Source organism: Ipomoea triloba, chromosome 8 (genome assembly GCF_003576645.1).
Source record: "Ipomoea triloba cultivar NCNSP0323 chromosome 8, ASM357664v1".
NCBI classification, from domain to species: Eukaryota; Viridiplantae; Streptophyta; class Magnoliopsida; order Solanales; family Convolvulaceae; genus Ipomoea; species Ipomoea triloba.
Window position 1 is genome coordinate 8,441,751 of NC_044923.1, and position 14,726 is coordinate 8,456,476.

Here is a 14,726-nt window from a genome sequence, read left to right on the forward strand (position 1 = left end):
TCCGCATTTCCTTATTAGTACGTACAATATTTGGCTAAGTTTTGTTTGCTCTTTTGTACATATTTAAGCCTAGAAATTCGGTAGGACACTGACTTTCTCAACCCAAAACCAGAAGCCCGAGTGGAGTGCACAGATATCTATTTAAAAAATATTAAAAAGTAGATATGATATAAAAATCGGCATAGTATCGTTTAATTAAAAAAATTAAAAATAGGATAAGACGTTGATTTTTTTAAAAAAAAAATTGATGTTGTATCTTGGTTTTTTTTTTTAATTAATTAGATAAGATGTCAATTTTTATTTTATTTTTTTGTAAAAATAACGTAGTATTTATTTATTTAAAAATTTAAAAATAATACACGATGACGGCATATCATTTATTTATTATGCAAGTCAGAAATACATCAGAAAATAACTAACCTCTTATGCCTAAAATAACTTGAATTGATTGAGGAAAGAAAAAAAAAAGAGAAATAGGTTAGTTCTTCAATTAATGACCAATCAACGCATCAGGTAGTGGAGTAGGTATGAGTATATGCACTACAATGGGAAAGAACTAAATTACACACAATTACACACTAATGTAGTAATGCCATTTAGTATGCATACATAGATTATGGTACTTGGCACACCATTATGCCATTTACATAAAGGCAAATTTCTATATAAGATTATTGATAAAGTTCGAATTTAGATAATCTCTGTGCTGGCACAACAATCAAGGGAACACATTTCTTAGTGACTATCCCAAATTTATCAGATAGGTCAAGATTTTCACCTTCAGGAAGATGCCAGTCAAAGGAGTGCAACAGTGAACTCAAAATATATATAAGCATTTTCTCTGCCAAAGGAATGCCAGCACAAATTCTCCTCCCAGATCCAAAAGGCAAAAACCTATGATCATTGCCTGTATAGTCTAAACCAGACGAAGTTTGGTTAAGGAACCTTTCAGGCCTAAATTCCAAAGGATTGTCCCAAAGTTGAGGGTCTCTATGTATTGCATACATATTCAGAAAGACTCTAGTGCTCTTAGGAATTGTGTATCCACCAACTTGTGTAGTATTAGTTGGGCACCTGGGGACTAGAAGTGGTAATGCTGGGTATAAACGGAATGTCTCCTTCACAACTGCATCCAAATAGCTGAGCTTTGGTAGATGGACCTCTTCAACAATATTGTTTAGTCCTACAATCTCCTCTAATTCCTTCTGGACCTTTTTCATTATCTCTGGATTATCAAGTAATGTTGTCATAACCCACTCTACCATTGTGGCTGTGGTGTCCGTCCCCCCTATCACAATATCCTATATAAATAGTAAACTATAAGTTAAAAAAAAAAAAGAAAAAAAGTAACAAAGTAATAAGCCGCCGTCGTAATTTTAGGGTGTGTTTTTAACCCGTAAAATGATTTCCGGAAAATGTTTTCCGAGTTTTCTGTGTTTGGCAACGTCCGGAAAATGTGGTCAACGGAAAATATTTTTCGTTGACTAAGGAAAATCAGTTCATTTTTCCGGAAAATGATTTACAGAATTTTTTTCCGTAAGTCATTTTACGAAATTGCAGAATAGCTGTTTCGCATGTTTTCGACCAAAACCAAGCCATATCACCCATGACCATAGACCAAGGAGGTGGGGAAACCGCCGAAAACCTTTGCTACATTTTTTTTTTATTTTTTTACTTTGTATTTTTTTATAAACACTATTTTTTATTAAATACCATTATTTTAATAACTATTATAATTTTTTATATTTTAAATAAAACAATTACAATGTTTAGTTATACAATTCTATCAATTTTCCAGAAAATGAACCAAACACACAAAGACAGTTTTCCATAATATATCCAAACACTGGAAATGAAACTGTTTTCGGGAAAATGACTCATTTTCTTGAAAACATTTTCCAGAAGTCATTTTCCTGCTTTCCAAACGGACCCTAAATGATATGGTATTATATGCATTAAACTTTATATTACTAGAAGTAATTTGTTTGATTTACTTGTAGCACTTTTAGTAGATTCAAACATAGCAACCAATCGAAGCATAAACAATACTATATGTCTACATATACAAAAAAATTTTGAGTTAATATTTTCTCTTTATGTCCCGACCCACCTGAGTTTTATTTATCTCGTTTTACCGAAATTGTTTCCACTGGGGCACAACCTCCTTTATAAGGAAGGGACTTGGTGTCACTGAACCACAATATCTATAATAATGTGTTTGTGACAATAATTTATTAGAATATTTACAACTATTAAAAATTCATTCGAAATTTATGGTTCATAGTAAAAAATTAAGCGGCATATTCAATCAAGATTTTTATAAATTTTTAACACTTTTAAAGCCGTAATTACCCGACTCAACGCTGCCCTGCCCAGCGACTGCAGCGACGCCCTCAAAGAGGTCGGTGTCAGCTTTCCCTTGCAGAACATCGTCAAGGGATGAACAATTTTCTTTCAAAGAGGACGGACGACATAGTTAACACGTGATTGACAGCCACACTTATTTCTGAGTCTTCTAGATACTGGGTTGCCGAAAAGAAAAACACAACACCCTAAGGTTTTTTTTTTTTTTTTTTTAATTTTTTTTTAACTCAACACCCAGAGGTTGAGTGCTAGTCAAATTGTCTCCCCTGCCAAGTTAGCATCATTCCAACAATTTTAGTGAGACCTTTATCTTCATAAAGAAATGGGAAATTGCAATTTTGGTATTTCAGATCCTAATTGTTCATTGAAATCTAGCCTATTGCTCGACCAAGTTTTAAATCTATGACGACCCATTTGAAATGGTAATTGAGATATCGTCGCCTCCACTGAGGTTCAAACTTATCCCTTTCATATGAGGTGTAATCGAGTATCACTAAACTACACCCGATTAAAAAATGAAAATTTTTAGTTCACCTAATAAATGATTAATTAAAAAGAAAGAAGAGTAATTGAAAGTAAGCGAGTTTTCAAGAGACATACCAGCAATATTGCCTTGATTGCTTGGAAATCCAATGATCTCCCAATATCATCACGCTCCTTCAGCTCTAAAAGGATCTGCAGAAAATCCTTCTTTTCGTCACTCTCGCTCACACTCCTAGATTTCTCAGAAACTATCCTTACACCTTCCTTAATGATGGGCTCCAAAATATTGTCCACATCCTTCCTCATACCCTCCATCTTTGCCTGTATCCCCTGCAAATCGAATCTAGCAAGCCAGGGGAAGAAATCAGAGATATTGGGCTCAGCAAACGTGTCAACATACTTCCCCATTAACTCCCTAAACACTGCTCCAATCTTTTCATTCTTTTCTTCATCAGATCCCAAAGTACTTCCCCAAATCATTCTCGCCACAACATTCAGTTCAGTCGAAGAAGCCAATTCCCCAATGTTAACAGGCTCTCCTATCCTCGATTTCACACCTCTAATGACCTTCCTAACCTCTTCTCTCCGGTGCTCGTAGCAAGCTCGAAGATTGGCGCCGCTCAGCATCTCCCGTACAAACACCTGTTATGAGTAAAGCTGTGTTTATTAATGACAAACCAATAGGCCAGAGTTAATTACTGGTCTCTTCAGATTTCACCATTTTTTTTTTGAAAACAGATTTCAGTCTTTCACCACTTCAAATCATATGCACAATTTTTGTTTGTTTAATTAAGTCATTGATTTTGAAAAGATTAATCAATTTAGCCCTCCGTTCATTTTACTGTTTGATATCCATTCAATTGGGATCAAATTGGTAGTTTTAGTCAAGGGACTATTTCAGTTAAAAATTAATTACTGAAATGGTCTCTTGACTATTGAAAAATTATCAATTTGAACCCGATTTAATTGTTGTTTAACACCCAAATAAACGGAGGACCAAATTGGTTAACTTTTTCAAAATCAAAGACTTGATTGAACAAGAAAAATTGTTGAGACCAAAGTGAATCTTAATAATCGAGGGATCAAATCGGTAATTAATCTTAATAGACTATAAACAGTGTACAGAAGAGAAAGTAGGTGAAAGTTATAGCTAGTATACAGGAACACATTTAGAACAGAGAAATGAGCATAATTAATATCAACCACACTTTAACACACCTTGCGGAGGTCCCGCCAGTAGGTGCCGCTTGGGGCGAAGGCGATATCGCGGCCGCCATACGTGCCGACAATCGCGGCTATGGGCGGGTCGCGGTTAGCGAAAACGGCGTCGTGGTCGCGAACCACCTGTTTTGCGATGGAGGGTGAGTTGACTACCACAGCAAGGCAGCTCCCAAGTTGGAGCTTGAAGATGGGGCCGTAGTTGCGGGCGAGGTCTGTGAAGTGGTGGTGTAAATTGGGGCGGAGAAAAGGCAAGTATCCCACCACGGGGAAGCCGAGCGGCCCCGGTGGCAATGGCGGCCGGGCTTTCTTGCTTGACTTTGCATAAACCCACACTGCTGCTGAAAGGAGGAGTACTGAGAACAACGTGAATAGAGCTAAGGTTTCCATTTCTGTGTGGTGTTCGCAGTTCGAACGTTTATCCTTGCAAGATTCTTAAATAGAAAGATGCTTTCTCCTTTCTCTTTGGAAGGGATACAGAAAGAGACTGCTTTGTTCAATGCGTAGTTTGGAAAGTTAAGGTTTAAAATATGGGAGCTTTTGTCCTTCAAAATAATTGAATTGGAAAAAGAAAAAAAAAAGTAAAAATTTCACTTTAGTCTTTAACTGCCATATCATTTTAACATTTAGGGCTCGTTTGGTTCGCGGAAAATATTTGAAGAGAAGTGAAAGTTAAATTGCGTGGAAAAGTAGTTTCCAGGAAGATAAATTCTGTTGTTTGGTTGGATTTAGAATTGTAAGGAATAATATGTAAAAAGACATATATGCCCTTATTATTAATATTATTAGGGAAAAGGGTCAAATAGGCCCTCGAACATTTCATAAAAAGTCAATTAGGTCCACGAACTTTTAAAAGGTGCAATTAAACCCTCAAACATTACAAATCGAAGCAATGAAGCCCAAAAACCGGTAATTGACCTGTTATCACCGGTCATTAGCATTTTTCGGCGATCGGCGTCAATTTCCGGCGACCGGCGACGACCGAATCGTCGCCGGTCGCCATTTCCGGCGAAAAGGTCGCCTTCTCCGGCAAAGGCGACCTCACTGGTCGCATTTGCCGGAGAAGGCGACCAGTGAGGTCGCCTTTGCCGGAGAAGGCGACCTTTTCGCCGAAAATGGCGACCGGCGACGATTCAGTCGTCGCCGGTCGCCGGAAATTGACGCCGATCGCCGGAAAATGCCAATGACCGGTGATAACAGGTCAATTACCGGTTTTTGGGCTTCATTGCTTCGATTTGTAATGTTTGAGGGTTTAATTGCACATTTTAAAAGTCCATGGACCTAATTGACTTTTTATGAAATGTTCGAGAGCCTATTTGACCCTTTTCCCATATTATTATTATTATTGTTGTTGTTGATGATGATGATGAGCCTCTTATTTACTTGTCATGACCCATTTCATTTTTTTTTTTTGGAAATCCATGACCCATTTCTAACCCATCAGCCCACATCCCATTAGGGCATTAGATACAAGGCTTACAACAAACCCATTCTCACTGCTGCAACATAATGACATATCAAAAGGCAAAGGCATCGAAGAGGTAGATCCATTCTCACTGCTGCAACAGATCAAAGGTATCACACTAGCTACAACAAATCCATTCTCACGAGCTCGTGGTCGCCGTTGAGGGCTCGCAGCGTCGGCGGAGGCAGAGGCGGCATCACCGTCGTGGACTCCTCCACGACGGAGGCAGAGGCGCGGCAAAGGCGAGTAGCAAGGGAGCAACAGCGAGCGGAGAAGAAGAAAACAGCAAGGGTAAAATAGTCTTGACAATCCAATTTTTCTTCCCAACAACAATGGAAAATAAAATTCTAGGGTATAGCTCGGATTTTGTTTTCCTCAAAAATGAGGAATTGAGTTTCCATGGAAAACAAATTCAGTGAACCAAACAGAGGAAAGGAGCAATTTCTTTGATATTCAGGAACCCACTTCCCATGGAAAAACTTTTCCTGCGAACCAAACATGCTCTTAGTTTTAATTTTGTAATTTTACCGCAATATATGTCATGCTTTGAAAAGAGGGGAAATATTTACACAATTAATAATTCAGAGAGTGACATTGAAATTTGGTATATTTATGAAAAGTTTAAATTACAATTTTTCCTTCGTAGAAATTGAGAGTTTGTATATTTTTTGAGTACTACTGACTCGGTTACAATGTAGTATCTGTTCATAAACTACTTTCTCAACCTACTGAAACACAAAGAGTTAGCATTGTCTTCACTGAAGCTCGAACCAACCCCTCCAACATGGACTACAACCAAATGCCACTACCGGATGCCACTAGATCACAAGGTCCAATTTTAAGACTATAGTAAATTGAGAGTTTGTATATAGTAACACTATTTGAAAGAATGTAGAATTTTCAAAGAGCAAGCATCTATTTAAAACGGCTGCAAGGATAAACACTCCATCCAACACCTCACTAAACTGGCTTCTGAAGCTGCAAAATTTTAAGCACAGAGATGGAAACCATAGCTCTGTTCACGATCTCAGCGCTGCTCCTTTCAGCCTTGTGGGTTTATGCAAAGTCAAGCAAGAAAGCCGCACCCTTGCCACCAGGGCCGTTCGGCTTCCCCATCGTGGGATACTTGCCTTTTCTCCGCCCCAATTTACACCACCAATTCACAGACCTCGCCCACAAGCACGGCCCCATCTTCAAGCTTCAACTCGGAAGCCGGCTTTTCGTGGTAGTGAACTCACCGTCCATTGCAAAAGAGGTAGTTCGCGATCACGATGCGGTTTTTGCTAACCGCTCCCCGCCAATAGCGGGAAGAATCGGCACCTATGGGGGCCGTGATATCGCCTGGTCCCCAAACGGCACCTACTGGCGCGACATCCGCAAGCTATTTGTTCGAGAGATGCTGAGTAGCGCCAATCTTCGTGCGTGCTACGAGCACCGAAGAGAAGAGGTTAGAAAAGCCATTAGAAGTGTGAGATCAAGGACAGGTGAAGCTGTGAACATTGGGGAATTGGCTTCTTCCACCGAAATCCGTGTTGTGGAGAGGATGATTTGGGGAAGTACGTTGGGATCTGATGAAGCGAAGATTGATCAATTTGGAGCAGAGTTTAGGGAGATAATGGGGAAGTATATTGCCATTGTAGCTGAGCCTAATATCTCTGATTTCTTCCCCTGGCTTGCTAGATTTGATTTGCAGCGAGTCGAGGCAAGGATGGAGGGTATGGTGAAGCTTGTGGACAATATTTTTGATCCCATCATTAAGGAAGGTGTAAGAATAGTTTCTGAGAAATCTGGTAGCACAACCAAGCGTGAAGAAAGAAAGGATTTTCTGCAGATCCTCTTAGAGCTGAAGAATCGTGATGACAACGCTGGGAAATCATTGGATTTCCAAGCAATCAAGGCCATGCTGCTGGTATGTATATTTTTCCTCACTAGCTTCATTTTAGATAAATATTATATTGGTCTCTCTCGTTTTACATGTATTGTTTATTATTCATCAGACAAATTAGCTTGTTAGGATCAAGCGATTATCACTATGCTAAATGTTATAATTCAAAAACCTAACTTTATTTTCTTATATATTAGCATACTGTCACGGGTGGATACTGAATTTGACCCTTTAAACCCTTGACCAGCCTAGGTTCAACAATTCCTCAGTCACAGAATGTTAGACTTTCTTTCTATCGGCCTTTGTCCAACATAACTCTTCTCCCATCTCCTTTTTATTACATTTTCTTATAATTTTAAAATTAAATTTTTATTTGTTTAATAATATTATAGATATGTTCAATAAATATTAAATTTTCACTAATACTTTTTTATATATACTTTCTCAGTGCAAATATCATTATTCACTCTATAGTTTTTTGAGTATTACTGATTTTATTATAATATAATATATGTCTATACATACTTTCTCAACGTATTATTAACTCTATATTAATACAATTGAAAGTCATTATTACAATTATTGGCTATGTATAGTACAATCAAACTTCTTTTCTAACTTATCATTTACTATATTTGGATAAGGATATTGTGATAGGTGCGACAGACACAACAGCCACAATGGTGGAGTGGGTCATGACATCATTACTTGACAATCCAGAGATAATGAAAGAAGTCCAGACGGAATTAGAAGAGAATGTAGGAATGAACAATATTGTTGAAGAGATCCATCTACCAAAGCTCATATATTTGGATGCAGTTATAAAGGAGACACTTCGTTTATACCCAGCATTACCACTTCTACTCAACAGATCCCCAACCCAAAGTACACAAGTGGGTGGGTACACAATTCCTAAGGACACTACACTCTTTCTCAACATCCATGCAATACATAGAGACCCTCAAGTTTGGGACAATCCTTTGGAGTTTAGGCCTGAAAGGTTTCTTAACCAAACTTCGTCTGGTTTAGATTATACCGGCAATGATCATAGGTTTTTACCATTTGGATCGGGGAGGAGAATTTGCGCCGGCATTCCTTTGGCTGAGAAAATGTTGGTTTATATTTTGGGTTCATTGTTGCACTCCTTTGACTGGCATCTTTCTGAAGGTGAAAAGCTTGACTTGTCTAGTAAATTTCTGATTGTCAACAAGAAAAGTGATCCTTTGATTGTTGTGCCTACGCCGAGATTATCTAATTTTGAACTTTATCAATAATCTTGTAGAAATATGTCTTTATGCAAGTAAATGGCATAAAAGGGGTGGAAAAAATGAAAAATGCCATCATCATTGTACGTATGTGTGCGTAATAAATGGCACCTGTACATCTATCTGTCTTTGTACTGCAAAACAAGGTTGTTATTTATAAGTTTATGTATTGTATAATTGATTTGGTTAGTAAAATTTTAATTATAAAATAAATGACTATTCAAAAAAAATAAAAAAATGAATTTAATTTGAAATACAATTCATTATCAATGATTATTGACCAATGTTAGAATTTGGGCATTGTATTCTTACTGTAATTATATTTCGCAGTATTTAACTATTTATGATAAATTTATTAGTACATTAATTTTAGTTATTAGTTTTTTTTTTTATCATAGATCTAGTGGATAATAAATTTTTGAGAAAATTACACTTTTCGTCCCTAAGTTATAAAGTAATTGTAGAATTCGTCCCTAAGTATTGGTCATATTCACTTTTCGTCCCTAAGTTATTATTGACGTTACACTTTTCATCCCTTTACTAATAAAACATTAGGAATGAAATTGCAATTTTAGTATAACTTAGGGGCAAAATGTTTGCACGAAAGGACAAAAAGTGCAGCGCTAGCTAATGAAACTTAGGGACGAAAAGTGAGCATGACCAACACTCATGGACGAATTAATATTCTACAATTACCTATAACTTAGGGACAAAAATTATAACTTTCCCTTAATTTTTTATATATGCATATTTAAAAAAAAATATTTAATAATATACATCTATATTTTTATATTTTTTTGTTTCCCCAAAATTTTGTTTCCTATATTTTTTGAACTTGTTGTTTCCTTATTTCTCAATATTTCGTTTCCGTGCTACATATGTCATCACATATATATCTAAAAAGTAAAAATTAATAAATGTGAATGAAAGTTATACCCTTCATTTTTGTCTCTTTTTTATTACTTTTTTGTATACATTATATTACAAGAGTTGTACTTTATAATATTTTGATAAAAAACACACGTCTACTGTTATAACATCTGTTATCTTTTTCAACTATTGTTGTCATGCACATGCATCTACCATATATTTTCTTATCTTCTTTAATAATGGTAATAATATATACACATTATATATTGGAGTACCATATAAGTTATTTCGTAAAATATATTATTATTATTATTATTATTATTGTTATTATTATTATCATTATTTTTTTTGAAAACTATTATCATTATTATTATTATATAATAATATAAATATCTAAAATCTAAATAAATTTAAGATCTTAAGATATATATTACTAATATCGACATCAATTTTTGCGCATTGCACATAGATAATTGTGTAATAAAAGTATTGGGAAAACTCCAATTTTAATTTCAGAACTAATATAATATTATCATATTTAGTGTCTAACTTTTAATTTGATTACATATAACCTCGCAATTTTACTAGCATTACTATGTTTGATATTTTATTACTATTTTTAATAAATTAATGTTAACTTCTAATGCATAATAATTTTACAATCTTAACTTCCCCTTCTTAGATTTTACTAAAAATGTTTTTGAACAACATTATAAATAAAAAATTGATACATGGTTTTCATGAAAACTTGCTTTTGTTTTCCCAATTCTATATATGTTGTTTATGAACATTATATAATAACAATGGATCATTAAAATTGTGAAATAATTATCAAATTATTAGGTTATTATCAAATTAGAATTTTACAATATCTTCCTTACGGTTAAAAGTGAATAATATTGTCATATCAGCACATTTACAATTTAATATTATTTTCTTTGTATTCTTATAATTTTAATTCACTTTCATAATATAATGTAATAGTTCGGAAAGTGGTGGTTGAGAGGGTGGAGCATGACAAGAAAAATATAATATAATAATAACAATAACATTATCCAAAAACGAAACAAAGTTTACAAAATCCACACCTTCGAGTCCACATTATCCAAAAAAAGAAAAAGTATACACAGTAATATAATAATAACAAGCCAAAGACCTTATGGTCTAGTGGCATCCGGTGCCCCGTTAAGTGTCCCGGTTAACACTCCTACATGGATGATGGGAGTGGGTTCGAGTCACAGTGGAGTCAGCTGTTGACTCATTGTGCTTAGGGAGACAATTTCAATTCGCCCCGTGGATCGAGTTTTTTTGGGTGATAGTGGACAGTGGGTCGAGGTGGGTCTTAAAAAACTAAACCCGTGGTGGGTCGGGTTGGATTTGGGTTCTATGTACAAAACCCACCTAGAACCCCACCCGACCCACCATGTGTGTGTATGTATATATAATAGTAAAATAAGTACTAGTACGTAGTTTAAAATAAAAGTTTCTATAACTTTTTACTATTTTTATATTTAAAATACTAAGTTTATTTTTAAAAATTAACATTTTAGTTATTATATTTGGATATTTTTATTATTTTTTATTTTAGTATAATTATTTAATTTTATGATTTTATTATGTGTAAGTAATTTTAATATTATTTTTTGAAAAAAATTAATAAGATGATAAGTGGTGGGTACCCGTAGTGGGCACCCGCATCCGGTGGGGTGGAGGTGAATTTTAAAAAAGTTCACCCGATGCGGGTTGGGGGTGGGGGTGGGTGAAAAAAATATAAGGTGGGTCGGGTGATGGATGTAGCTCTCCCTAGGGGTGGAAATAGGCTAGGCCGAGCCGGACTTTAGAAAATTAGGCCTGGGACTGCTATGGAAATCGAAAGCCTGAGCCTGAGCCTGAGTCTGTATGTAGGCTTTTTTTTAGGCTCAAGCCTGAGCCTACAGTTGGTCTGGCCTGGCCTAAAGCTTTTTTAAAAGCCTATTTAATATATAGGCCTTTAAAAAAGCTTCAAAATAGATCCTGAATAGGCTTTGCGCCTATTTAAATAGGCTTCGAACATATTTAAGGCCTACATTTTTAAGTGTTTTAAAGTATACCTGTAAAAAATTTATAAAAAATACTTAAGTTCATATTTCATAATGAATGACAAAACCATAAGTTCATATTTCATTATACAATATCCAACACCACAAGTTTAATAAGTAAAAGTTCGTAATACAAAATTCAACAATACATTATTTACTAATTACTAGTATTACTACAAATCTATAAATCCTGCAATCAATTACTAGTAGGCTCATATTACATTAGTATTACTACTTTACTAATTGCTAATAAACTGTAAACACTAAACAACTAGCAGAAATATTAATAGTAATTAGTAACACTACTTATTAGCAATTTATATTAGCATCATAGCAATAGTAACTAGTAATATCTAACACTGTTCACTAATTAGTAAGTCGTATTTATGATTTAGGTATTGGGAATTAGGGTTGTAGGTTATGTATACAAATATATATATATATATATATATATATATATATATATATATATATATATATAGGCTAGGCCTGCGGGCTCGTAGGCTAGGCTTTTAAATATAGGCTTAGGCCTATTTAACTAAATGGGCTTCTAATTAGGCCTAGGCCTGACCTTTTTACTAAATAGGCTAGGCCAGGCTAGGCCCTAAGTAGGCCAGGCCGTAGGCCCCTATGTAGGGGCCTGGCCTATTCCCACCCCTACCTCTCTCCGACCCACACTCGACCCATTGCCATCCCTAATTGTGCTTCAGTAGGTTGAGAAAGTATTGTAACAGAGTCAGTAGTACTCCAAAAAAAATATAGTAATAACAATAATATTATTATTTTTAGTACAATAATAACATTATTTTTAAAAAAAATTTAAAAAAAAAAAACTTAGTTAGCCCCACCTTGCAAAATGACTAGGTGGAAGCAAGGAGATTAATAAGACATATGCATGCAAGTGAAAGCCTAGCAAATGCATATTTAGATTTAAAATAAAATAAAAATAAAGATTCTTATGTGACTTTGACACATAAAATTGAAATGTATGTATACCCTTTTCGAGTTTTTTCCCAAAATGGTCCCTCGACTATTGCTCATTCTCAATTTTGCATTTCGACTTTCAATTGCACTTAATGTGGTCCCTTGACTTTCAAAAACTCACCCAATTTGGTCCTCCATTACATATTCCGTCAAATCAGTGTTAAAATGGAGGGCATTTTCGTCCATTTACCTATTGTTAGCCTAATAAACATTGAGAAATAGTTGAGGGACCATTTTGAGAATAGTCAAGGGACCATTTTGGGAAAAACTATTTTATTTATTTCATTTTTGTTTATTTTCATTTTTTAGACTCTATAAAATTAGAATTTCTATACAATTTTTTCTTACAAATATAAATAGTTAAAATCATGCAATCCATCCTAAAAATTTTTAACTTTTTTACAGACTTTTTCCTTCTATTTAAATATACAAACTATTCCTATGCAGATTTACAATAAGTTTCGTAAATTTTATAAATACTCATTTTTTAAGCACCGATTAAAATAATTCTTAGTCACATTCGTAGTACTAAATATATTACTTTCGATTTTTTTATAAATAAGATATAATATTATTAAACTCAAATAATTAAAAATAATGTGCCCACATCACAAAAGATTTTATGATTGACTTAAAAATTAACTATAAATTTTATTGTTGAATACAAATTGACAATTATTAAACATTATTTATAATAATTATTGTGTCCCGTGTAATATACTAAAATTATTAGGTAGGATTTTTATAATTAAGGTATAATTTAATTAAATCAAAATTATTAAAAATAATGTGTCCACATTACAAAATAAATTATACTTGCCTTAATAATTAATAATTAATAAAAAAAAATAAGAAGAGGAAAACATATAAAAGATGTCATACAATATCTTAAATAATGTAAATTAATATAAAATTTAATAATTACTTTGAAATCAAATACAGAAAATATTACAAGAAACATTGACGAGATTTTACTTTTCGGCTCACCTGAGAAGTTTACTAGAAAAATTTACCTTTCGGTCCAATATTTTCCCTACATTTTACACTCTTTGGGTGTCTACGCTTGAAAAAAAAATTATTTTCAATGGTAAAAGTAATATTTAATGTGATACATAGTGATTGATTGTCTATGAACATAAAAAAAAATAAAAGAATAAAAAAAGAAGTATATGAGTATTTATGAAATTTACGGAATTTATTGTAAAACTTCATAGGAATAGTTTGTATATTTAGGGGAAAAGTCTGTAAAGAAAGTTAAAAATTTTGAGGTTGGATTGCGCGATTTTAACTATTTATATTTGTAAGAAAAAAATGTATAGAAATTCTAATTTTGTAGAGTCTAAAAAATGAAAATAAACAAAAATGAAATAAATAAAATAGTTTTTCCCAAAATGGTCCCTTGACTATTCTCAAAATGGTCCCTCAACTATTTCTCAATGTTTATTAGGCTAACAATAGGTAAATGGACGAAAATACCCCCCATTTTAACACTGATTTGACGGAATATGTAACGGAGGACCAAATTTGGTGAGTTTTTGAAAGTCGAATGATCACATTAGGTGCAATTGAAAGTCGAAATGCAAAATTGAGAATGAGCAATAGTCGATGGACCATTTTGGGAAAAAACTCACCCTTTTATGAGTGTGAATAGCCTTAGGGCAACTATTTTAGACTCATTATATTACTAATCACACTAAACCTAAAAAGCACGATAAATGAGTACAAATCTTCTTAACCAGCAAAAAATTTAAAGATAAAGACAAGCGAAGCTGAGATTCTGCAGTTGTTATACCGCGGAGCATGGTCCACAATGCATTGTGTACGATGGGTCATGACTGATATTGCAATTGTGTTGAACGGGTGAACGGCCTCTGTTTCCGCGCAACTGCAGTTTCCTTTCAACGCAACTGCAATATCTGTTCAATGCAACTGTAGTATCTGTTCAACACAACTGCAGTATTAGCCATGACCGCGGTCCACAGTATAATTTGCGGAGATTCTGTTACCAATAAAATTTTCTTTTTTTCTTTTTTCTTTTTTTTGAAGGTAATTCTCTTATTTCTTTTAATCCTTTTTACATATAGAGAGAGGAAATGCAATAACAACATATTATA

General features: G+C 34.1%; 2 protein-coding genes across 2 annotated transcripts; one reads left to right on the forward strand and one right to left on the reverse strand.

Moving 5' to 3' along the window:
- Positions 1-465: 465 nt before the first annotated feature.
- LOC116027258 (angelicin synthase-like) lies at positions 466-4,546 on the reverse strand. The gene is made up of 3 exons (XM_031268775.1): positions 4,066-4,546; positions 2,965-3,489; positions 466-1,301 (listed from the first exon to the last, which is right to left on the reverse strand). Exons 1-3 carry the CDS (start codon positions 4,453-4,455, stop codon positions 672-674), a joined length of 1,545 nt encoding a protein of 514 aa, XP_031124635.1. The 5' UTR covers positions 4,456-4,546; the 3' UTR covers positions 466-671.
- Positions 4,547-6,388: 1,842 nt separating this feature from the next.
- Positions 6,389-8,893, forward strand: LOC116027259 (7-ethoxycoumarin O-deethylase-like). The gene is made up of 2 exons (XM_031268776.1): positions 6,389-7,439; positions 8,060-8,893. The coding sequence occupies exons 1-2, from the start codon at positions 6,531-6,533 to the stop codon at positions 8,687-8,689; spliced, it is 1,539 nt and encodes a 512-aa protein (XP_031124636.1). The 5' UTR covers positions 6,389-6,530; the 3' UTR covers positions 8,690-8,893.
- Positions 8,894-14,726: the final 5,833 nt, after the last annotated feature.

Excerpts from the sequence above, each read along its gene's own strand:
- LOC116027259 (XM_031268776.1), top strand. The coding sequence starts at position 6,531 with ATGGAAACCATAGCTCTGTTCACGATCTCAGCGCTGCTCCTTTCAGCC. Across the intron at positions 7,440-8,059 it reads CAATCAAGGCCATGCTGCTG|GATATTGTGATAGGTGCGAC; the intron begins GTATGTATATTT and ends TATTTGGATAAG.
- LOC116027258 (XM_031268775.1), bottom strand. The coding sequence starts at position 4,455 with ATGGAAACCTTAGCTCTATTCACGTTGTTCTCAGTACTCCTCCTTTCA. Across the intron at positions 3,490-4,065 it reads ACTGGCGGGACCTCCGCAAG|GTGTTTGTACGGGAGATGCT; the intron begins GTGTGTTAAAGT and ends TACTCATAACAG. Across the intron at positions 1,302-2,964 it reads CAATCAAGGCAATATTGCTG|GATATTGTGATAGGGGGGAC; the intron begins GTATGTCTCTTG and ends CTATTTATATAG.